At 45.0% G+C, this 25,773-nt stretch overlaps 1 protein-coding gene across 2 annotated transcripts in view; it reads left to right on the forward strand.

Moving 5' to 3' along the window:
* The window catches only part of LAMA5 (laminin subunit alpha 5), a 347,753-nt gene that overhangs the window by 260,922 nt on the left and 61,058 nt on the right, over positions 1–25,773 (forward strand). For both annotated transcript variants that reach the window (XM_078778157.1, XM_078778158.1), the window contains 7 exons: positions 3,426–3,526; positions 7,253–7,433; positions 8,121–8,267; positions 11,883–12,034; positions 15,404–15,514; positions 22,837–22,948; positions 23,461–23,637. In XM_078778157.1, coding sequence (XP_078634283.1) covers positions 3,426–3,526; positions 7,253–7,433; positions 8,121–8,267; positions 11,883–12,034; positions 15,404–15,514; positions 22,837–22,948; positions 23,461–23,637 — 981 coding nt within the window. The remainder of the gene's footprint in view (positions 1–3,425; positions 3,527–7,252; positions 7,434–8,120; positions 8,268–11,882; positions 12,035–15,403; positions 15,515–22,836; positions 22,949–23,460; positions 23,638–25,773) is intronic.

Below are 25,773 nucleotides of genomic sequence, written 5' to 3' on the forward strand. Positions count from 1 at the left end.
TAGTGGGGGATTTGCAGTTATTGATGGAGATGAACTGGCGTCTGTCAGAGAGGTATGATTTAATCCAAGAGAGGGCAGTGCCGGTAATGTTAAAGGTGGTTTCAAGTCGGGTGAGGAGGATGGTGTGATTGATGGTGTCAAAGGCGGCGCTGAGGTCGAGGAGGATGAGAATGTTGAGGTTGCCGGCGTCAGAGGAGAGGAGAAGGTCGTTGGTGATTTTGAGGAGAGCAGTTTCAGTACTGTGGTTGGAGCGGAATCCAGATTGGAATGTTTCATACAGGTTATTGGCAGAGAGGTGATGTTTGAGTTGAGTGGCTACAGCGCGTTCCAAAACTTTTGACAGAAAGGGTAGGTTGGAGATGGGTTTGAAGTTATTTAGGGTGTCAGGGTTGAGTCTAGGTTTTTCAGAATGGGGGTAACAGCAGCAATTTTGAGGGATGGTGGGACGATGCCTGTAGACAGGGAGGAGTTTATTGTTGCAGTGATAAGTGGAGAGAGAGCAGGAAGGGAGGCCTTGACAAAGCTGGAGGGGATGGGGTCAAGAGTGCAGGTGGCAGTTTTCATTCCTATGAGGAGTTCCGAGAGGTCAGTAGGGGAGACTGGGGAAAACTGAGACAGGGGTTGGCAGGATAAGGGGGGGCAGGTGGTTTGAGGGGGAGCGGGTTCGGTGGTGGTTAAGCTGTTGTAGATGTTGTCAATTTTGCATTGGAAGAATGAAAGGAAGGAGATGCAGTTGTCTACTGTGAATGACTGGGTGGTGGTGTTCAGGGGGCTGAGGAGTTTGTTTATTGTAGAGAAGACTGCTTTTGGGTTTCTAGAGCCAGAGTGGATAATTTGAGAGTAGTAGGCGGAGCGGGCACGGGAGAGGGCATCTTTGTAGTGTTGTAGGTGGTCCTTGTAGGCTTGGGAGTGAATTGTGAGACCTGTTTTATTGCGGAGTCTTTCAAGTTGGCGAGCACGAGTTTTCATCAGGCGGAGTTCAGGGGTAAACCAGGGAGCAGAATGGGTGAAAGAAACTGTTTTGGTTTTTATAGGCGCAAGCTGGTCAAGGCAGGAGGAGAGAGTGTGGTTGTAGTAGTCAGTGAGATCAGAAGGGGTGTGGAGGTCAGCGAAGGGAGAAGTGGACATTTTTTCAGAGAGGGTGGATGAGAATGAGGTAGGTGAAAGAGCGTTTAGCTTACGGAAATTGATAGTGCGATAATGCCTTGGTGCTGTGGTGGGGATGTTGATGGTCATAGTGATGGCTAAGTGGTCAGAGAGGGTGAGGTTGGAGCCAGAGAGATGGTGCAAAATTAATCCAGTAGAGCAGACAAGGTCCAGAATGTTACCACGGTTATGGGTAGGAAAGTTGACATGTTGAGTGAGGTTAAAGCAGGTGAGTAAATCAGTGAAGTCAGTGGTTATTGTGGAGTCAGTGGAGTCCATGTGGATATTGAAATCACCGAGGAGGAGGATTGAGGGGGAGAGGTAATAGAGCTGGGTCAGAAAGTAAGAGAAGTCAGACAGGAATGATGGGTGTGGTTTGGGAGGGCGGTAGACGACAACCATGACTGACTGTGTGTGACCAGAGAGTTTAAAAGCCAGGTGTTCAAATGATGGAGCAGATGAGATGGAGATGAGGCTGGTCTTGATGTCCTGTCGGTGTATTACGGCAATTCCACCACCTCGGCCCTCCGAGCGTGGTTTATTGATGTAAGAATATCCATTGGGTGTAGTGAGGTTGAGTAAGAAGTAGTCCAGTGGTTGTTGCCAGGTTTCAGTGAGACAGAGAAAGTCCAGTTTATTATCCAGAATGTAGTCGTTCAGACGGCATATACGTACACTTCACTTTATTTTGTGATTGCTCAAAGATGGTCAATTGGTATAATGGCGGCCATTTTAGTTGTTAAAAAACCGATATTGACCACGTCCTCAACCATTGCTTGGACATACATTTACTGATCTTCTTCAAACTTGGCACACAGATAATGAATGATAGCTTACATATGCCCGTTATTTTCTTTCGAGGTCAGATCGAAAATGGCCGACTGGCGGCCATTTTGTTACTTAAACATGTCGCCAACGATTTCTTGACATGCATGGACCGATTTTGTTCAAACTTGGCACAAAGACAATACATAGGAGTAAACATATGCAGAAGATTTTGTTTCTTAATCTGACCAAAGACGGCTGAATAAAATAAAATAAAAACACCTTTAGAGGCCATTTTTCCCCGCAAAGCGGGGGTTGGCCTTTTTCGGGGACCGTGGTTGTTGTTGTTTTTTAGTCCCCTTTTTGAAGCAATGTTTTACGGCCGGATGCCCTTCCTGCCGCCAACCCTTTTTGTCGCCTTTTACGACAAGCAGGGAATTACCAGTGAACTGGTACTCAATTAGCCGACCTCGGAAGGATGACAGGCTGAGTCAACCCCCCTGGCGTTAATTCAGCGATCGACCGGGATTCGAACCCAGGATCCTTGGGATCCTAAGCTGGCACCCTAGCCGCTAGGCTAGCCCAACGGCTGAATGATGGCCTTTAACTCCGTACAGCAAAATTGCTAAAACCACGGCAATATTTCCCCAACCCACCACGGGACTATGACGTTTTATGTCTTTTTCTTCTTGTTATTATTACTAGGGCATGCCCGTACTATATATAAGCTAGGACGTGCCCGTACGTGGGTGCCCGTTCCTTGCAAAAAAAAAAAAACTGCAAAAAAAAAAAAAACTGCAAAAAAAAAAACAATGGTTTGGTCCATTCGCAACGACCACAGAACCCCCCCCCCCCCCCCCCTCTATTTACATGAATGGTTTGGTCCATTCGCAAAGCCAAAGCGAACGACCACAGAACCCCCCCCTCTATTTACATGAATGGTTTGGTCCATTCGCAAAGCCAAAGCGAACGACCACAGAACCCCCCCCCCCCCCCTCTATTTACATGAATGGTTTGGTCCATTCGCAACGGCAAAGCGAACGGCGAACGGCTAAATCGCCATAGCTCGGTAAGTACTTGTCCGATTAATTTCAAACCTTGAAAAGGCACATCCTCGGGTCCCCAGCAATATACCTGGCAAGTTTCAAGTATATCGGACCGGTAGTTGTCGAGAAACAGCGGTCACAGACAAACGTACAGACGTACAGACGTACAGAGATTACTGGAATTATAGATAGATTACTATTATTGGTATGGCCACTTTCTCATTAAAATCAACAAGGTTAAAGAACGGACTGTAAGCCCAAGCCTGATTTGTTTGCACCATACCGCTGCAGTTTCAATAAAATTCATTTTTTGGGGATCCTGGTGCGGTCTGTTCTCCAAAAATACCACCAAAGCTATATGTCTGCATAATTGAACTTGCAATTTGTACCAACTGTAAAATGGATCAAGGTGCATGAGCAAGGCTCACTCTGGTGTCATATACCGGTCATGATGCATTCTGGGTGCAGGATGTGCGTGTGACGTGTGTGGGAGCCAGCGCTGTGACGAGCACACCGGGGACTGTTCCTGCAGGTCAGGTGTTACTGGGCCACACTGTGATCGCTGTCAGGTGATAAATACCTCTGGAATTTCCATCTCCTCAGAAAGTGCTTGTGTGGTGAAGTGCAAGTATATTGCAGATCTGTTCATTACAGGTGGCCTCACAACTAACTATATGGCTTTCTTCTTCCTCCTCTTTAACGGCCACAATTATTCCCATGTTCTTGTGGGGTTGGCTGTGGAAAGCTTGGCCCAAATTTTTCCCGAACCAGCTGGCCAGGCATGGCGTTCGAATCAGGTCGGGGTAGGAATTTGGAATTTGTCCATGGTGCCGATGATAACTCATCTACTCTTCGCGAAGGACAACACAACTGCAGTTTAATTTGATTTTATTATACAGGGAGCTCGGCTTGTTGATGGAGCAGAACAACGGGGACCGAGGAATCGACAGAGAGAATGGAGCAAAGGGAAAACAGTGGGACAACACCAATCGGGCGCACCTCAACATTAGGAGAGGAATTGCAGGAAGTTGAAACATTGTCTGAGCATATGTAGTAAAACTCACTCGTGGAAATTGGAGAAACGATGAAGTGGCGATGAGGAGCAGACTCAAAAAAAAGAAGGAAGTGTTTCTGGCAGATCATGTGTGATTGCAGGGGCAGATGTTGGGATGATTGGTGGCAGGGCAAGGTGAGCAAGACCAGAATAGAGCCTGTAAAATAAATAATAAAAAGCCACCAACCCGCTCCTGGTGAGCAAGAAGCATGAAAAAGAAGAGAGCAGTAGACAAGGCAAATACACCGTTTCTGAGAATTGGGACACCAACACCGTCGGGACAAGTAGCGGTGGAGTAAGATCGGCTAGAAATTTCGTCACCTTGGCAGGAGGGAAGCTCACGTCCTGTTCGATGTTTTTAGGCGGAGAACAATGGGTGCAGGTATTGTTTCCACAAAAGGAAAATTTTGAGGAGCTTGTTCCAAAAATTGACTTGATCAACTTCCACCAAGTTTTTGTTGATAATGAAAGACCTGCGAGTTCCGACGTCAGGTGAACCTGATGCTCAATTGTGGCACGTAAAGTTGTGCTAACAGTCGGAGTTGAATGAGTCGTGAGAATACTTGCAGCAAAAAGAATATGTCGGACGTCAACATCTATTTCCTGGCAAAGAGCGATGCGTGCAATGCAATCATCAAATGTTTGAGATTGCGTGGTATAAAAATGCCAACATGCGAATCCACCCGCCACCCCAGCCACTCCTTCCCCTCCACCATGTTGACATTTTGTTGATGTTCTGGCAGCCTTTTGGTTCTGGCAGCCTTTCTGGCAGCCATCTGGCAGCCTTTTCTGTGCCTCGGCGTTTGTTTTCAATTGGTGGGCACATTTTGGCTGGGTTCCCGATGGCATCAAAGGCGCTGGAGGTTGTTAGGGATAACCTCTGAGGTTATAATCATAAATGTGCTGCTGAAAGAGCATGGGGGTTTTCTTAAATACAGAAGCCAAAGTACTACATCTTATTTATATAATTTTGAAATCCTTTTTTCCCCCAATAAAGAGCCAGGTCAAGGCTCGAGCTGAATGACATAGGGAGGTCAACAAACCTGTGATGGGGCGGAGAGGAACTGTTGGACCAGGGAGGCACGCATGTGGTTTTCCATGAGCAGATATTTCAGGTAGACGGAAGGTACAGGCCGGGATTAATAAGAGTAGAAGAACTCATGGGTATGTGTGGGAGACGACATGAGGTCGTGATGGGATACATTCTCAGAAGCAATGGAAAGAAGTGCAGAAGAGGTCAAATTCAGAGATGGGATTCCACAAAGGGAAAGAAAAAGTGGACAAAGAAGTGGAGGTGAGCGGAAAGCTTTGACTTGGGTGTGGATTTCTGGATGGGCTTGTGTGACCTTGGAAGCTGGGTCTTGGTAGAGAGTAGAAAAGGCCGAAGGAGAAAGATTGTTTGATACCTGCAACCTGTCGATGCTAAATGAAGAGCAGACCCTGTGAGTCCGAGGGATTTGGCTCGCAGCACATTCGATAGGGAAGATGAGAAACTGCGGTCGAGTTCAAAGCAGAGAGTCGTACTCCATCACACTTTGAGCACAGGGTTTTGTAATAGGAAGTCAAGACTGACAGATGGGTTAAAATGGAGGGATGAGGAGTTTTTATACACACAGAAGGGAACAAGCTGACATTTGATGGGACATCCACACTGACCCGTAACAACACATACTCATTGAGATAGGATGACATACTCATGTTTAGAGGAGGCCGTGAACAGCAGTATAGGAACAACATCCAGCTGTGAAACGCAGCATTCCAAATGAACTTTGGTACGCTAAGCGATGAAAAATGGGAGAGCTCACCATAAATGGTTTTTTTGAAATTCCAACTTCTTTCCTGGAAGTCCTTGCAGTGTTTATATGTTTTATACATCTCCCACCTCCCCCAAAGCCCTCCCCCTCCCACATTTCTCCCGATGTCCCTGCTCTCAAATGTTGTGTTTGTGTCCTTCCCGCTCTCTCCCCATCTTGTCTGCCGCTCCCCTTATTTTTTGTGTTTTGTGTGTCGGTTTGACTTTTTGTGTGATTATTGATTAATGTTAGCTCTTTCACGAGCCTCGATCTTGTATACAAAAAAAAAAAAAAAAAAAATGCAACATAAAAGGGATCTGATCTGATGCCGAAACTGTCTGATGCCGAAACTGATGCCGAAACTGTTTCACACTGTCAACAAATCCAAACACAGATTATAGACCCGTCACTCTTGCTTTGGAGAAATTAAACTTTACAAGAAAAAGGCCTCCAGTACAACAGTGTTCGTGAGCAATCTTTATCAAGAGACTTGCCAAGAAAGAGAGTTCAGTCAATATTTCCTGGATCCTTGTTGTGACATATCTGAGGATCATGCGCGTTTGTTTTGAGAGCTGCAGAGAAAATTCTGATGGAATATTCTGGGACATTTTTCCCCCTTCGAGAGACAAAAATTTCAATATGTCGTGTTGGTATGCGTATGTATAACTGCATTTCAAGCAATATTATCGATCCAGTTGATTTTTTTGCGCAGGGGATGGGGTTCTGCAATCACTTCTTTGTGTGTGTGTGTGTGTGTGTGTGTGTGTGTGTGTGTGTGTGTGTGTGTGTGTGTGTGTGTGTGTGTGCTTGTGTGTGTGTGTTTGTGTGTGTTTGTGTGTATGTATGTATGTATGTGTGTGTGTGTTGTCCAGGCCGTAACTTTTTTTTTACCATTTGAGCTATTGTCATCAAATTTTCACCAAAGCCTTATTATGATAATACAGAGAAGACAAATTAATAATTGTGTCAAAAGGTCAAAGGTCAGTGTCACATAAAATCATCAATTTTCATCAAATTGACCTGAATTTTAAGGATTTACATATTGGGTCACTAAATTGGTTCGCCAATCAAAAGCTAGCAGCTGATTGTTTTTTTTAGATGAAAAGGTCAAAGGTCAAGATTGCATAAAATCACCCATTTTCACCTGATTGCCCAGAAATTTAAGGAATTTACATATCAGGTTACTGAATTGCTTCACTAATCAAAAGGTCGGAGTCAATTGTTTTTTTAGATCAAAAGCTCAAAGGTCAAGGCTGCATAAAATCATCAATTTTCAAATTTTCTTTTTGACTTTTCATTATTTTGAGCATATTTAAGAAGAAGACGTCTGAATACAAACGGACGCGAGGGGCTTTGCATTTTCAGATGCTTTCTTGTTTTGTTTTTTGAGGTTACATGTTAGATAATGTCAGTTAAATCGCGTGATATGTACCTGTCCATACTTGCAGAATGGCTACTTTGGCTTCCACAGTTGCCAAGGTTGCCAACCATGTCAGTGTGGTTCAGCATCCATGAATATCCACTGCGATGCCATTAACGGGCAATGTCAATGCCAACCTGGTGTGACAGGCCTCAACTGTGACCACTGCCTCCCAGGGTTCTGGAACTACCACTTCAGCGGCTGTCAGAGTAAGACCCTGATTTTTCATATTCTGTGTGTTCCATTAAAGTACGTGCTCGTCTGCTGGCCTCGGGTGGCCACTCGAGGCTATTATTGGGGTTGGAACCAGAGCTAGAACCTGATTTTGAACATCTGTGTAGGCCCAAGAACTGTTAAATGTCAATTTGTACATCCACATTTTTGCTTTCGTGCAGACGACATTATACAATGTACATTTAGTGTATACATTTTGTCTTCACGCGCAATGACGTTTGACCATATGGCTCAGCGGTTAACTCGTACACCAGCAGAACTGCAGATCCCAAGTTTGAATCTTGTTGATATCAATTTATTTATGTATACAGTATATATATATATATATATATATATGGAGTTGATGAAATGTTGAGATTTAAATATATATAAAGTTGACCTTGATATACAAATGTCGTCAATAAGTTGCTGAAGTGCAGAATTAATTGTACCTCCTCTTCTGTAATGGGCCGGACTTTACCGCTCTGTACTCGGCAGTGGAAGACGTGCGGCATGAGCACACGAGGTTCTTGAAATATAATCTTGAGTAACATTGTGCATATCATTAAAAATGTGTTCCTTTATGTAACCTGAAAGTTGTCTCCAGTGATTTGGGCATTATTTGTTTTTAAAATGCACACCAACGCATGCACATCCAACATGCATGTTCTCTGTGCTTTCAGGATGCAACTGTCACACAGGACACTGTAATCCAGAAGATGGTACTTGTACCTGTGCCGGTGGAATGGTAGGGGAGCATTGCAACCGCTGTGCCAACCCCCTGGCAGTGCCAGTACCTGTGCTGCACCATCAGCATTCCGTCTGCCAGAGTAAGCTTTCCTACACACCCTCATTTGTCCCACTCTGCTCACTCGTGCTGCCCTGGCTCACACCAGTTTTTTATGCCTCATTTTAATGTATTCTTCCTGACACCTGTTGCTAAACAAACAACTTATTACGCTTACTTACTCTCGAGAGAAGACAATCTGCATATTAGGTACGAGTGGTGGTGATGGAGGAGGGGATGGTGTGTAAATTAGGAAATAATAAATTTAAGAAGAGAAAGTAAAGTGAGAATTTATTTTTATTTTATTTTTTTTATACAAGATTTCGGCTCACGGAAGAGTAATGTGACTGAGAGTCGAAACACTGTTCTGTCATACATTTACACGTGAGTTTGAAATCCAAGTTATTGTGCGCAATGATGTACTGAGAACCTCAAGGATATTAGAGGCTGATATCAGATGATTTCTTTTTCCTCTGCAAGATGGAGGCCCGTGGAAGATCAAAAAGTGATGACTATGAACTGAGAGTGGAGCAACAATGAGCAAGGGAATAATTGAGCAGGAAGGGAGGATTGAAAGGAGGTTCAGAAACAGCAACGTGCATTGGGGCGAGGAAGGGTTAATGGGGGTAATAAGGATTGTGGGTAAAAATGGGGGATGACATGAGATTGCAGTGCACTGCCTGCTTGAAACCTTTGAGGGAAGAGTGCGATAGAAGAGCTTCAGGAAAGTGGTTCTGCAGATGGAGGAAAGAGGAAGAAGACTTTGCAGTCAGCCTGGATGTTGGACATACAGCCTTGGTGAGCCTGGACTTTGAAAGGTACATAATGTGGGGGAGGGGAGAAAGAAGGGAAGAGAAGGGAAGTTCGTTCGGAATAATGTGTTTATCACCATGAACAGGATGGAAGAGGAAGTGGTGTTGGAGTTGTACGACGTCAATAAATGAAGGACAAGGTGGAATGGTAGGGGAGGTTCTGGATATAATTAGATATAATCACTGGATATAATCACTGGATATAATTAGCGACAGAATTGTTGAAGTAAATCTATAAATCGGAGGTGAAATGTGGACCATAGTCAGTTGTTATGCACCACAGATTGCAAATAATTGCAAAGTCTTCCCATGTGAGGCCCTGACCACCCAACAAGGAGCACTGATGGGAAAGACAATGAAACCACAGAAGACAAGAGTTAGACAGAACATCAGGTGGTGGAAGCTCAAAGATCTGGAAGTGAAGGAGAAATTTGGAGACCAGGTGGAGAGAAATTCAAGAAGTTGTGACACACACAGTAGAAGACTGGTCGAACCTGGCGGCAGATGTGTGAAGGAAAACTGGTGAAGAAGTGTGGAGAAGATCATCGGGAAGGAGGATGCTGGAAAAGAAACTTGGTAGAGGAATGAAAACACGGAAAGTGCAGTTGGAGAAAACTAGGATATAAGGCCCGTTGACGGCTGGATGCATGCACTAACGCACGGACACAGACGCAGGCAAACCGCGACCGAGCTCCTTTTATATATTAGGCAAGGTTCTGTGTTGTTGAAGAAGGTACTTCAATTATCCTACCCTTCTTCCTGTCCATGTTACACTGAAACCTGTGGTGAGGCAGTTGCTCTGACACAACTTGCCTTCTCTTCCTGGAAGGCAAATCCGACCGAAGCCAATCTCAGTGCATTCCAAAGAGTCCGCAACAAGTTTGTGTCCACTCTCTGGTGAGACAGAAAACAACATCTGTCCAACCTCAAGAATGAACTTTCAAACTTGTCTCCATCCTCTAAAACCTGGCGGCACCTTGTTAAGTCTGTCTCTGGAGTACGTTCTCCTTCCATCCCTTCCCTCTCTTCAAATGGCGCGTGGATCAGAGATTGAGAAAAATAGTGTAAATCCATGAAGGTCAATTTGGATTTTTGCCCGGAAGAAGCACCATGGATGCCCTTTTTGTTTTGAGACAAATGATGGAGAAATACCAGGAAGATCAAAGTGACGTAAAGTTTGTATTTATTGATAGAGAGGATTATGACCGGGTACCTCGGGAGGAGGTATGGAGATGTGCAAGAATCAGTGGAGTTCCTGAGAAGTATGTACACCTCTTGCAGGACATGTATAAGGAATGTCAGACAAAGGTAAAAAGCATTGTGGGAAAAAGTGAGAGTTTTGAAGTTAAAGTTGGATTACACCAGGCATTGAGACTGAGCCGCTTCCTCTTCCTGATTGTATGGATGCTCCAACTGAGCAAGTAAGACAGGAAGTGCCATGGTCAATGGTGTTTGCAGATGACATTGAGCTATGTGGCATGGATGATTTTAATATAACTGAGAATCTGGAGATGAATTGATGAATGATGATTGGTATAGAGCCTGTGATGGATGCTGTGAAGAGAAACAGGTTGAGATGGTTTGGTCATGTGTTGAGGAAGGATGAAAGTGACTGGTTGAGAAGAGTGATGGAAATTAATGTAGAAGGAAGTAGAGGACGTGGAAGACCGAGAAAGACTTGGCTAAAGATGGTGGAAGAAGAAATGCGGGCAAGGAGGTTAACAAGGGGAGATGCAGAAAATAGGGCAAAATGGAGAAGATTGTGATGTGGCCCGCAAGGCTAACCCCTGCTCTTGCAGGGAAAATGGCCTTAAAATGCCTGTTGTTGTTGTTGTTGTTGTTGTTGTTGTTGAGTATCTGGAGAAATGGAGACAATCACTGGAAGATAGGGATATGAGGATCAGTATCTTGACCAAAAACCCAATATATGGATTGTCAGTTTGAACCTAAGGAAGAGGATCAGGCTGGCAGTGTAAATATTATTGGTGAAGATGTGGAGAAAGTGAGTAGCTTCAAGTACCTGCGGTGAGTGGTGACAGAAGATGGAAATATGGGAATGGAAATTAAGCAACGGATTAGTTCTTGTTGGAATAATTGGAGGAAGTGCAGTGTAATGCTGTGCGATTGAAAAGTATCGTGGAAACTGGAAGGAAGAACTTGCAAGACAGTTGTGAGACGGGCTTTGTTATATAGTGCGGAAACTTGGACAACTTCAAGGAAAGAGGACAGAAAAACTGGATACAAATCAGATGTGGATAGTGGATGAATGTGTGGATTGACAAGGATGGACAGGATTAGGAACCAGTGCATCAGGGGTTAGTGAGGATTGTGGAAACATCGAATAAAGTATCTGAGAAGAGATTAAATTGGTATGGTCATGTGATGAGGAGAGAGTGAATGTATGTGGTGAGACGAGTGATGGAGATGGGACTGCAAGATGGACGGAGAAGATGGCCAAAGACCAGATCGAAGGATGCAGTGGCGAGAGATGTAGAAGTTGTGGGATTGGAAGAATGGGCCATTGACAGTAAGAGAAGCCGAAAGAAAATTTTTTGAATGTTGGTTCAGGTGAACATAAATAATACCGTGGGACCCCGCTTTACTAGGTATGAAAATTTTTTGAATGTTGGGTCAGGTGAACATAAATAAGGGCCAACTGAACCAGAATCCTGTGTCTATTAGGTGATTTAAAAAAAAAATCCATGGAATTGAACCACAGGTAAGTTACCTAATCAAATCCATTTGTCAAAACAAACTTTCATTTTTCTTTCGCACCTGATACCCACAGAGTGCTTGCTTTCTGGCTGGTAATGTTCAGTTTACCAATTAATCTGTGTGCTCGGCAGCCTGTGACAACTGTGTCACTGTTATTATGGAAGACATCAACGGCTTCTTGCGGAGCCTGGAGACGACGCGTCACCAGGTGCAAGATATCAATGGGAGCCTTTACCTCCATCATCAGCTCGACGCCATGAAGGCTTCCGCCTCGGCTCTGCAGGTGTGCTGCAGCCAAACACACAAATTAACAAAAAATATTTTCACGTTTTCTTTTCTAAGTACATTCGGACCCTGCTATTCACGGTTCCACTATTCACAGATTCCGCGTATTCGCGGGTGATAAAATGCGCCCTGTTTCTCTATTCACGGAAAAGTGTTCCACGAATTCACGGTTTTTTTTCTAATTGTGGCCGTGTTCCGCAAAATCGCGGTTTTTTCCCCCTATTCGCGGCCGTGCTCCGTGAATTCTCGGTTTTTCAGGGGCATTGAAACAATGCCGCAGCATACATTTGTGGGATTTTCATTGACCTTCGCGGATTATTGTTGACATTCTCTGGATTTGCCTCACCATTCGTGGATTTTGCCTCGCCATCCGTGGTTTGGTCCTCTCTATTCGCGGATTTTCACGACTTGGGAACCTACTCCCCCCCCCCCCCCCCCTTTCCATTGAAACAATGCTCCACTATTCGCGGTTTCGCTGTTCGCGGATTTTCCAGGAACGTGTCCCCCGCGAATAGCGAGGTCCCACGGTATTGTGCAGCTGTCCTTGTACTACTGTGCTATTGCCATGTTCCTGGCACTGTATTGCTATGTTTTACTATGTATGCAATCGGTGCATGGCCATGTACTTACTGGGACTTGACCGTCAAGATTGCTGATGACGATAGGCCGAATTAAACCGTGGACGTGAGCTTTGCTTCCACTCAAACCCAATGTCAAAGGACATACTGACGAGACAAACACTTAACACAGCCACTGAGTTTGGGGGAAGTACCGTCACTAACGTCACTTCCTGGTATACTCTGGGTACCAGCGACGTCATGTCAATGGCGCTGCTTTTCTCACCGTACTCAGCAGGGCATTTCCTTCAGAAGAATTTCCTCCTCCCATGGATGCCAACCAATGGGGATTGTCCGTGCTCTATCCTTTTCAAGCAAAGAAGCTGGACGTACCATGATTTAAGTCTTTGGTATGACTTGAACCGGTCCAAACCGGATGGGTGTTTTTTTAGGAGACACCATTTCCTTACTGGATGGCCGTTAGCTCTCTGTCTAGTCGTCGACAACCCGACCATGTGGCAGGTAGCACTGGGTCACATGTTACCAATGGCACTCCTAAAAGACTGACCTGACCAATAGACTGCCCTCTTGCTACCTGGCATTATTTTCTTGTGACATGACAAACATAAAGGTAACTCCATGCTTCCATCGATAATTTGATGAGGATTATGGCAATTATTTTTCACAAATGCACAAGAATATCTATTGAATTACTACTTGGGAGTGAGCATGTGGCATTGTGGCATGAATCCCAACACAAAAAGCACTTTTTTATTGATTATAAATAGAATACACCTGCTATGGCCAAAGATCTGATTGCGAAAATAGGTATTTGATCAGGGAAGGCAGGATTGCAAAAGAACAAGTCACAATTGCTGGAGCGAGTATTAGGAAATAAATGAACATAAACTCTAAGAGGGCAATGATGGCCACCGGCGAGCTTGTTCACTGCCCTTATATGAGCGGCTCACGTGCCATTTTTGCTTGTTCCATGCGTCTCGACCGATGTCTGCCCCTGTGCACCAAGACAAGTGCAACTGCAGCTGATTTCATGACTGTCACTGTCTGACCCTGAACTTGCCACTCAGTAATACTTCTCCTTGAAGCTCCAACTCAATTTGGCAGATTCTGCACCAAACCAAAAGCAGTCTGGGTTATGAACCCAACTCTAACCAACTGTTTGGTGTGACTACAGTGCTCAATGTGCACCCAACTGAGGAACGTCATCAGGCACACATACCCTCAATGGCAGCAGGTGCCTCCCCTTACCGACATGTGGCAGCAGGGTTCCTCCCCTTGCCGGCAGGTGACAGCGGGTTTCCTCCTCTTTACCGGCAAGTGACAGCGGGGTGCCTCCCGTTATCGGCAGGTTGGTAGCAGGGTGCCTCCCCTTACTGGCAAGTGATAGCGGGGTAAGTGATAGCGGGGTAAGTGATGGCGGGGTGTCTCCCCTTACCAGCAAGTGATAGCGGGGTTCGTCTCCTTCCCGGCATGTTGCAGCTGGGTGCCTCCCCTTACTGGTAAGTGATAGCGGGGTGTCTCCCCTTACCAGCAAGTGATAGCAGGGTCTCTCCCCTTACCGGCAAGTGACAGCAGGGTTCCTCCCCTTACCGGCAAGTCATAGTGGGGTGCCTCCCCTTACCGGCAAGTCATAGCGGGGTGTCTCCCCTTACCGGCAAGTCATAGCGGGGTGCCTCCCCTTACCGGCAAGTCATAGCGGGGTGCCTCCCCTTACCGGCAAGTGACAGCAGGGTTCCTCCCCTTACCGGCAAGTCATAGCGGGGTGCCTCCCCTTACCGGCAAGTCATAGCGGGGTGCCTCCCCTTACCGGCAAGTCATAGCGGGGTGCCTCCCCTTACCGGCAAGTCATAGCGGGGTGCCTCCCCTTACCGGCAAGTCATAGCGGGGTGTCTCCCCTTACCGGCAAGTCATAGCGGGGTGCCTCCCCTTACCGGCAAGTCATAGCGGGGTGCCTCCCCTTACCGGCAAGTCATAGCGGGGTGCCTCCCCTTACCGGCAAGTGACAGCAGGGTTCCTCCCCTTACCGGCAAGTCATAGCAGGGTTCCTCCCCTTACCGGCAAGTCATAGCGGGGTGCCTCCCCTTACCGGCAAGTCATAGCGGGGCCCTCCCCTTACCGGCAAGTGACAGCGGGGTTCGTCTCCTTCCCGGCATGTGGCAGCTGGGTGCCTCCCCTTACTGGTAAGTGATAGCGGGGTGTATCCCCTTACCAGCAAGTGATAGCAGGGTCTCTCCCCTTACCGGCAAGTGACAGCAGGGTTCCTCCCCTTACCGGCAAGTCATAGCGGGGTCCCTCCCCTTATCGGCAACTGACAGCGGGGTTCCATTGTTCCAATGTTCCATGCTCTGTGGGACATGTGACCATTGCGTAATAATACTCCCTCTTTAACCACATGACCAAACACGAACATGATAATAAAGTATGACAATTATGATAAACACAAACGTGATAATTACAACACCAATTACCACTTCTTCCCAAGCACATTGCGCTGTTATACTCATGGTACTGTACTATATGTTCTGCTTCTTGTACTGTACTGTGGTTTGTTATGCTCCTGCCACTGTATTACGGTATACATGAAGGTCCTGGAATTGAGCTTTGGTATGTTATGTTTTATGAGGACCATTGCATATGTTGCATTCTTCCACCACCTTTGCCAAAGGTGGTTTAGTGGAAGGATGATGAATTTGGAGATGACCTGGATCAAAGTACGGAACCATGGTACATTTTGTAAAATACACCCATTCTGCTGATTATGTCCAACATATTGTAATTCTTATTTGCAGTTTTCCACGTCAAGATCAGAGCATATACTACGACAGCAACAGAATGACCTGGAAGACCTTGGACGTAAAATGCAGCGTTTTCCCCTGAAGATGGACAACCTCTTTGCTAAGGTACCATCGAGTGTGTTTGAGCGACCATTCTACAACTGAAACATTTCTTGATCCATCTTGGTAATTGTAAACATTGTGATCGGGATAGGGCACAGAGGTGGTGATCCGTATTCTTATCCTTGTGTTGTCTTTTCATTGCATTTGTGTGTGTGTGTTGTGTCGTTTGTATGAGTAGCGGAGCTTGTGTGAGTAGCGGCGTTTGTGTGTGTTGTCGTGTTGTGAGTGTGTGGGCATCACGGTGTGTAGCATTGATTGTGTGAGTAGCGGCACTTGTGTGTGTTGTCGTGTTGTGAGTGTGTGGGCATCATGGTGTATAGCATTGATTCTGTGAGTAGCAGCACTTGTGTGTGTTGACGTGTTGTGAGTGTGTGGGCATCATGGTGTGTAGCATTGATTCTGTGAGTAGCAGCACTTGTGTGTGTTGTCACGTTGTGTGTGTTGTCACGTTGTGTGTGTTGTCGCGTTGTGTGTGTTGTCGCATTGTGTGTGTGTGGGTGTCACGGTGTGTAGCATTGATTGTGTGAGTAGCGGCACTTGTGTGTGTTGCCGCGTTGTGTGTGTTGTCGCGTTGTGTGTGTTGTCGTGCTGTGTGTGTGTGTGGGTGTCACGGTGTGTAGCGTTGATTGTGTGAGTAGCAGCGCTTGTGTGTGTTGTCGCGTTGTGTGTGTTGTCGTGTTGTGTGTGTTGTCGCGTTGTGTGTGTTGTCGCATTGTGTGTGTGTGGGTGTCACGGTGTGTAGCATTGATTGTGTGAGTAGCGGCACTTGTGTGTGTTGCCGCGTTGTGTGTGTTGTCGCGTTGTGTGTGTTGTCGTGCTGTGTGTGTGTGTGGGTGTCACGGTGTGTAGCGTTGATTGTGTGAGTAGCAGCACTTGTGTGTGTTGTCGCGTTGTGTGTTGTCGTGTTGTGTGTGTAGCGGCGCTTGTGTGTGTGGATGTCACAGTGCGTAGCGTTGCTTGTGTGAGTTGTGGCGCTTGTGTGTGTTGTCGTGTTGTGTGTGGGTGTGGGTGTCACGGTGTGTAGCATTGCTTGTGTGAGTAGCGGCACTTGTGTGTGTTGTGTCGTTTGTGTGAGAAGCGTTTCTTGGGTGTGTTGACGTGTTGTGTGTGTGTGTGGGCATCGTGGTGTGTAGCGGCGCTTGTGTGTGTGGATGTCACAGTGCGTAGCGTTGCTTGTGTGAGTAGTGGCGCTTGTGTGTGTTGACGTGTTGTGTGTGTGTGTGGGCATCACGGTGTATAGCGTTGCTTGTGTGAGTAGTGGTGCTTGTGTGTGTGGGCATCACAGTGTATAGCGTGGCTTGTGTGAGTAGTGGCGCTTGTGTGTGTGGGCATCACGGTGTATAGCGTTGCTTGTGTGAGTAGTGGCGCTTGTGTGTGTTGACGTGTTGTGTGTGTGGGTGTCACGGTGTGTAGCGTTGCTTGTGTGAGTAGCGTTGCTTGTGTGAGTTGTGGCGCTTGTGTGTGTTGTCGTGTTGTGGGTGTGGGTGTCACGGTGTGTAGCGTTGCTTGTGTGAGTAGCGTTGCTTGTGTGAGTAGCAGCGTTTGTGTGTGTTGTGTCGTTTGTGTGAGAAGCGTCGCTTGGGTGTGTTGACGTGTTGTGTATGTGTGTGTGGGCATCGTGGTGTGTAGCGGCGCTTGTGTGTGTGGATGTCACCGTGCGTAGCGTTGCTTGTGTGAGTAGTGGCGCTTGTGTGTGTTTACGTGTTGTGTGTGTGGGCATCACGATGTACAGCGTTGCTTGTGTGAGTAGTGGCGCTTATGTGAGTAGCGGTGCTTGTGTGTGGTGTGTGTGTATGTGTGTGTGTGTGTGTGTGTGTGTGTGTGTGTGTGTGTGTGTGTGTGTGTGCGTGTGCATCATGGTGTGTGGTGTTGCTTGTGTGTGGAGTTTTGTGTTGTGTGTGCAGAGTCATGTTGTGTGTGCAGAGTCATGTTGTGTGTGCAGAGTCATGTTGTGTGTGTCGAGTCGCTTGTGTGTGTCGCGTCGCTTGTGTGTGTCGCGTCGCTTGTGTGTGTGTCGCGTTGCTTGTGTGTGTCACGTCGCTTGTGTGTGTCGCGTCGCTTGTGTGTGTCGCGTCGCTTGTGTGTGTCGCGTCGCTTGTGTGTGTCACGTCGCTTGTGTGTGTCGCATCGCTTGTGTGTGTCGCGTCGCTTGTGTGTGTCGCGTCGCTTGTGTGTGTCGCGTCGCTTGTGTGTGTCGCGTCGCTTGTGTGTGTCGCATCATTTGTGTGTGTCACACGTCGCTTGTGTGTGTCACACGTCGCTTGTGTGTGTCACACGTCGCTTGTGTGTGTGTCTCGTCGCTTGTGTGTGTGTCTCGTCGCTTGTGTGTGTCGCGTCGCTTGTGTGTGTCGCGTTGCTTGTGTGTGTCGCGTCGCTTGTGTGTGTCGCGTCGCTTGTGTGTGTCGCGTCACTTGTGTGTGTCGCGTCGCTTGTGTGTGTCACACGTCGCTTGTGTGTGTCACACGTCGCTTGTGTGTGTGTCTCGTCGCTTGTGTGTGTCGCGTCGCTTGTGTGTGTCGCGTCGCTTGTGTGTGTGTCACGTCGCTTGTGTGTGTGTCGCATCACTTGTGTGTGTCACGTCGCTTGTGTGTGTCCATCCGAGGAATTTCCATCTGATAATGAATCACCCTGCCAATGAAACACTGGGATGACAGTGTATAGCTGGGTCGGGATTTAAACCCAGGCTAGACAGCTTGGAAGAGAATGTGCATAGGTCTAGGCCATCCTGTCAGCCATCTGTGTTCATATTATTATCGTTATACTATTATCACTGGATGGAATTTACCGATTCACCTGTGGTTATAATCATTTTGATGAAAAATACTTGGATGACAGAGGCTGGAGTCGGGATTACAGGCTGTAGCTGGGATGTATCACCAACCTCAGGTATATTGATGATACCACTCTGTTGGCAGAAAGTAAAGAGGACTTGATGAAACTGCTGCAGACCGGGAAGAAGGAAAGTGAAAAGTCTGGTCTTTATTAAAACCTAAAAAACACGAAAATCTTGTCAACTGAGTTGGCCGATACACCACCCATGTTGTACACCATACAATGTGCATGTACGTCCAATGTACTCCAAATTTCCCTCGGGCGAGTATCATACAATGCTAACAACCACTAGGGATTGGGTTATGCATCAAACAAAGAACACAATTGGGAAGTAAGGGACAGAATAATAAGTTAGACAGAAGAATCACACAAGCATTGGGATTCATCATAAGACCTTTATTAGGAAAAGATCATTGATGCTTACCGAGAGGCCTAGCAAGTCAAGATGGCTCTGATCGGTTTGTCTGTGTAGTCTAGTAGGAAGACTAGGTCCCCCTGCACCCCCCGGAGATATACTTCTAATCAGTGTTTCTAGATTGGAAAAAATGTGTAGAAAATGACTAGCTATGGCCCCAAGCTGAAAAAATGTCCCACATACCATTTTTATGCAAATTACTGCTGCCATTATAAAAAAAAGACTAGGTCCCCCTGCACCCCCCGGAGATATACTTCTAATCAGTGTTTCTAGATTGGAAAAAATGTGTAGAAAATGACTAGCTATGGCCCCAAGCTGAAAAAATGTCCCACATACCATTTTTATGCAAATTACTGCTGCCATTATCAAAAAAACGATTTTTGACATATCTCAGCCAATATTGCAGATAATTGAAAAATGAAGGTGTCTAGACCCATGTTTTGAAGGGCATAGATCATGATAGAACTATTCATAACATGATTACATGTGTCTATGGTATACTAGTATGCATATTAATGCTGTAATTACAAAATAATCAGTTTTACAAATGATAAGGATACGTTAATACTGCAGATAACTTAACATGGTACATAAGGGGTCTAAACCCAGGTATTTTCAAGGTTAAATGTCAACAAGATGCTCCTGAGTCTTGCATAGGGGCGGGACATTGGCAGTAACATTGGTACCACTCAACTTTTCTTCCCACCATTGACTTTGTATTGCGAGAGATTTTCACTTGCTTATTTAAAGGTTTCTCACCCAGCCCACGTAAAATCTACCAACTCCTGCTGTTAACTCCCAAACATATTTTTTTATGTTATCCAATCACAGTGCAGAAATGACAGACTAGAGATCCAAATTAGTGCTGCTATAGCTGCCATTTTACATTTCCATCCATGTAACATGCGCGCTCGCGCGCTCGTATCAATTGGTAATGTCGCGCGCTCGTATCAATTGGTAACGTTGATGTTATTGAATACCTCAGTTGAAAGTTCAGTCTTCCATTCCATCTGTGTGTTGTTCTTGGTATTCATCCTCCAATCTAGCCAGGTAAGATGCTAACTATAATGTTACTCACACTCTTGACTTCAGTTTCTGCATGAAATCATAAACAGGCAGAATAACAGCTGAGCCAGCTAGCACCATGTTAGCTAACGTTAAAGCTAGCCTCATCTATGTACAGTATGTTCCTAATGTCGGTGTAACTTAAACTTTTGTTAATGCCAAACATGAGACATATCTGTTGACTTCTGTATATGAATTGAACCAGAAAGAGGCACGACAGCTGAGCTAGCTACAGTAACTTAGCACAATGTTTCATTGGCCTAGATAGCTAACGTTAGTGTGGAAGAATTTAGATGTTTTAGCTATTAGCACTTTTGATGCCACTAAACATGGTTTAGTCAGCTAAAAAGTACCCTAGTGTAGAACATGACTCAGAACCTCTGTTACCTCACTGAAAACTCAGAGCCTCCTTTCACAGGCACTTTTAACATCATTCGTGATTTCTTATTTGTCATTTAACAGTGATGGTAGACATCGACAGCAAGCATGCCCAAAAGAAAACGGAGTGTAGAACCTGCAGCCCAAAGCTCTCCTCCTACATGCATCCTTCATGTACCATCCATGTCTGATCATGGGGATTTCACGCCCCTCCGTAAAATTAAAGGATCTGCTTCAGAAAAACTGCAACTGCTTCAAAAGATCCGGGATAGACGTCTCAACCAACCGCATGACTCCCCATGTCGTATGCAATCAGTATGTGATCAGATCCCGGCAACTCTTCCTGATGACCTAGAAAGAGTAGGATATCACAGCAAGTGTTATAAGCACTTTGTCCGCCACTTTCATCGTCTGGGAGATGATACAGAACCAGGGCCATCAACCTCATCATGGCATCACTCTCCTCGTAAACCAGGAGGTTCTGCTGAACCCATCTTCCCGCCAGAGTGTATATTTTGTGAGAAAGTTGAGACCAAAGATGCTCATCGCAATACTGAGAGGCCTACAACCTTCCCATCCTTTAAAAACAAAGAAAATGCATGGGAGCAAATCGAAACACGGGCTGAGAAAATGGGTCTCTATCGACTCCATCGAAAGGTGAAAAACAAAGACCTCTTTGCATGTGAGGCCAAACACCATCCGTCATGTTTTAAAGCTTTCCGCACAGCATTCTACAACTATGAGCGTGCGATTCACAGAGCCGAAGCACCAAAGGAGCAGGCTTGCATGTCAGCCGCCCATGAAAAGGCATTCAACTCAGTACTGGAACACATTCAAACCCAGGTCATCCAGCAGAATAAAGTTCTACAGCTTTCTTCCTTGCGCTTGCTCTATGTCGAGGAACTGAAACTGAATGGATATGAGAACTCAAATTATCGGTCAGAGAAACTACTGAAACGCCTACAGAATGACCCAATCAAGGAGCATATCCACTTCACGAAGGTTGATCATGACAAATGTGATGTCATTTCTTTCTGGCTTGTGCACAGCTCAAACATAACAGTTTCCAATGCTCTCGCACGAGCATTCACACTCGGAAGCACAAACAAGAACCAAAATGTTGCCCTCCAACTTCGCCAGGGTATTCTACAGGCTTTCAGAGAGTGTAAAGACCAACCATGGCCACCAACAGCTGAAGACATGGAGCTCAATCCTGAAGACATCCTACCTCCAGACCTTGTCCGCTTTCTCAGCGTGCTAATGACTGGCAAGGAGGGCATCGAGACAGAAAAGGTGAAGCGTCTGGTCTTCTCCATTGGACAAGATCTGTGCCGTGCAGTGTCAGATGGAAAATGGAAGTTACCAAAGCACATTCTCCTCTGTGTGACTGTAAGGCACCTGTTCCGAAGCAAACAGCTCACCACAATACTACACAGGCTTGGACACTCTGAGAGCTACGATTTCGCCTTGGAGTTGGAAACTGCTCTCGCCAAGGTCCTGGATGAAGTCTCAACTTATCGTACACCACAAATTGTGACAGGAGAGGGCAACCTTGTATTCCACTGTGAGTGGGACAACTTGAATAAAACCACTACCAGTGTGCACGGCAGCAACATTGTAAACAGTGCTGGAGGAATCATGGTGCAGGAGGTCAAGCCCGGGTTCGAGAGCAGCAAGGACCGAATGCTACCTACCATCAATAGGTCACAACAGCGTAGCCTGAAGGTCGACACACCAAAAACTCTCCCACCCTTGCACTTTACTCGCGTTGGCCCGAAGTTCCCTGAAGGCTCATCATTCACACCGCCAGCAGAGAATGACACAGTCTATGCCACTACGATGCAAGAGTACTACATCTGGCTCTTCATCAGATACATCGGAAGCTGTGGCCTGGGCTGTGCCTGGGATTAACGTATCCTTATCATTTGTAAAACTGATTATTTTGTAATTACAGCATTAATATGCATACTAGTATACCATAGACACATGTAATCATGTTATGAATAGTTCTATCATGATCTATGCCCTTCAAAACATGGGTCTAGACACCTTCATTTTTCAATTATCTGCAATATTGGCTGAGATATGTCAAAAATCGTTTTTTTGATAATGGCAGCAGTAATTTGCATAAAAATGGTATGTGGGACATTTTTTCAGCTTGGGGCCATAGCTAGTCATTTTCTACACATTTTTTCCAATCTAGAAACACTGATTAGAAGTATATCTCCGGGGGGTGCAGGGGGACCTAGTCTTCCTACTAGACTAGTGGGGGATTCCTTAAACATAGAATGCCTTGAACATGTCCAGCTTCCTCCAAACTTCTGCCAGTTTATTAGCGGCTGTTTAAAAAGGTAATCGTACATTGGGCAGAGTTGACTGAAACGTTTGTGGTTATAATTTTTTTCGTGCTACCCTTACCCCCCCCCCCCTCCCCCCCTCCCTGTTAGGTTTGGTTGGGATTGGATAAGTAATGACCGAATGTATTGCGGACAGACAGACAGACACCAGATTGCGTACTTTAGTACGCTTGATACATAAGGTGTGCGTAAATCATTGTCCACGTGTTCGTTGATTGTTTTTCATCGTTAGTTGCATTCATGTTAAATACTCGTATTTATATCTTCCTTTTTTGTAGGCCAATGGTACAGCAGAAAATGCTGAGCAACTCAAATCCTCAGCTCTGGAGAGTCACACAAAGGTCACTGGTGTGGTGACAATGATATCGAAGGTCACTGCACGTATTTCTGGTGAGGGTAATGTCAGCTAATGAAGTGAAAATGTATTTCTTTATCTTGCTTGATAGGTTTTCATTTCTGCGATAACTTAAGAAGGGCTGAACGGATCTAAGTATGTATAATGATGTAAAGATAAAGTGATTAAAATATGGGGTCAAGGTGTCAAAGGTCAGAGGTCATGTCAGGTAAAAATTATGTTACCGAGCTAACTTGTGAACCAGTGATGGGATTTTGACCAAACTTTGTATTAATGTATATTATGATGCAAAGATGAACTGAGTGGATTTCGGCATCAAGAGTCAAAGGTCAGAGGTCATGTCAGGTAAAAATGTGATGCTTGAGAACAGCTGAAGTTATTGAAATCAAACTTGGTACAAGTATGTATAATGATGTAATAATGTGGGTGCAGGCCGATAAGTCGACGTCGCGATGTTGAATTATGTCTACTTGATATATATATATATATACTTTATTGATTAAAATTAGTATTTTATTGTCCCTTCTGTACCGTTGCTCTTTTCCAGAACTCCTTGGTAGAGTGAACTGGGTGGAGGAAAGCCTGCAACCTGGAAGCAGTCACGGTACCAAAGATTTCCACAGAAAACTGTCTGAAGCCGAACGCCTTCTGGGCGAGATGCGCAGGATGAGGTTCCAGGATCAACTCATGATCGCCAAAGATGAGAAACGAGAAGCTGAGTTTTGTGAGTTTATACCGATGACTTGTACGCTGAGATGTGTGGAGCCCAGCTTGTGCTTGGATGGAAATCCTCTGGGAAAGATCTGGTGTTTTAGGCTCAGTAAAGGCAGAATGGCTCATTTGTTAACCTGCCTTCTCGGTTCCGTGCCAACAAGAGGACCGCATCTCAAAGCACGCCATCCTTCAAATGAGGATGTCAATTGGCTTCCCTGTGCAATTTTATTGGGACATTATTTATAATCCTGTGATGTTTGTTGAAAAGAGTTCGCCCTTGTGTATGGTTACCCAGGATAATGTTCACCATATACAAGGTTACCCAGGATACATCGCCTTCCCATATGTCCTGTACACCTCACTCCTTTCTGTTGGACGGATCCATTATGGAACCTTCTTCACAATATTTCGACTTGATCTCAAAAAACAAACTACTATTTGGTGAAGAAATGTAAAACTTGGCTGAACCTTGTTTTTCAGGTTACACTTCCTGAAAGTTTCCATGTTTATTCCTTCTTGATAGCAGTGCTCTCAGACTCACGGAGGAGTCGACATGAAGTCGACATGCCATTTAGAGTTTGAACGTTTGATCCCAGCATCATTAGCACAGTCCTCAGATGGGAACACCATTACTTTTGTTGGTTCTCCAGTAGAAACCTTCCATGTCACTAACTGTAACTTTTTAATGAATAATTTCTCAGTAAGTAAGAGTTTAATTTTAAGCCAAGTTCTACGTATGTCAACGTGAGTCTTGAAGAGAGAATCAGAGGTTTGTTCTACAAGTCATTTTATGTGCAAAACACCATTATTGTACACTGCTCCTTTCCTATTCCATCGCCAGGTGCTGCATGACGTCATCGCCGGGCACCGAAGGGGGCCCGGCGATGATGCGCGCTTGAAGGGAGTACTCAGTTTTCACTCCGGTTCCTTGTTTTCTTGTTTTCTTTCTTGCTTCCTTTCTTGTTTGTTTGTTACTTAGTAAAAAACAAAAAAAATTTGACAAGTATGTTGATCACTCCGGTTTGTGTGTTTGTGTGTGTGTGTGTGTTTGTTTGTCTGTCCGCTCACTTATACTTGCCTACAGGTCACAATTTTAAACTGATCTTCACGAAACTTCACCAAATGCTAGAGTTCGTGGTTCGACAAAATCCTATATATTTGAGGTCAAAAGGTCAACATCGGCCAAAGGTCAACCACCTTTTTCAAATTTCTAAAATCCTCAATTTTCATCCCATTGACTTGAAATTTGAATAGGATTTACATATCGGCTAACTGAATTCAACCACCAACTATTTTGGAGATCAACATCGGCCAGAAGGTCAACATAGGCCAAAGGTCAACCACCTTTTTTCAAATTTCTAAAATCCTCAATTTTCATCCCATTGACTTGAAATTTGAATCGGATTTTCAAATCAGCTAACTGAATTCAACCACCAACTATTTTTGACGTCAACATAGGTCACAAGTTCAACATAGGTCAAAGGTCAACCACTCTGTTCAAATTTCTAAAATTCTCAATTTACATCCAATTGACTTGAAATTTGAATCGGATTTTCAAATCAGCTAACTGAATTCAACCACTAACTATTTTTGAGGTCAACATAGGTCACAAGTTCAACATAGGCCAAAGGTCAACCACTTTGTTCAAATTTCTAAAATTCTCAATTTACATCCAATTGACTTGAAATTTGAATCGGATTTCAAATCAGCTAACTGAATTCAACCACCAACTATTTTTGAGGTCAACATCGACCAAAAGGTCAACATAGTCCAAATTTCTAAAATTGTCAACTTTCATCCGATTAACTTAAAATTTGAAGACGATTTGCATATCAGGTCCCTGAATTCAATCGTAAATTATTTTGAGGTAAAAAGGATGCTCCACTGAGTGCCATTCTACTTTGTTCTGTTTTGCCAAGTGTCGCTCTATAAGGGATTTTTCATTTGTTTGTTTGTTTGTTTATCGGGTGATATCTCAGCCATCCTTTGAGCTAGAAAGCTGAAATTTCGGCACAATAGTGAGTACGTGCTTTGGCAAAAACTGTATTTTTTTGTTTTTTGATTAATAAATTAATTGATTAATCACTTAATAATTATCGATTTATTAATTACTTATTTATTTCCTTTCTCATCTGGGAAATATCTC

Source organism: Myxine glutinosa, chromosome 5, assembly GCF_964187855.1.
Source record: "Myxine glutinosa chromosome 5, kmMyxGlut1.1, whole genome shotgun sequence".
Classification (NCBI taxonomy): domain Eukaryota; kingdom Metazoa; phylum Chordata; class Myxini; order Myxiniformes; family Myxinidae; genus Myxine; species Myxine glutinosa.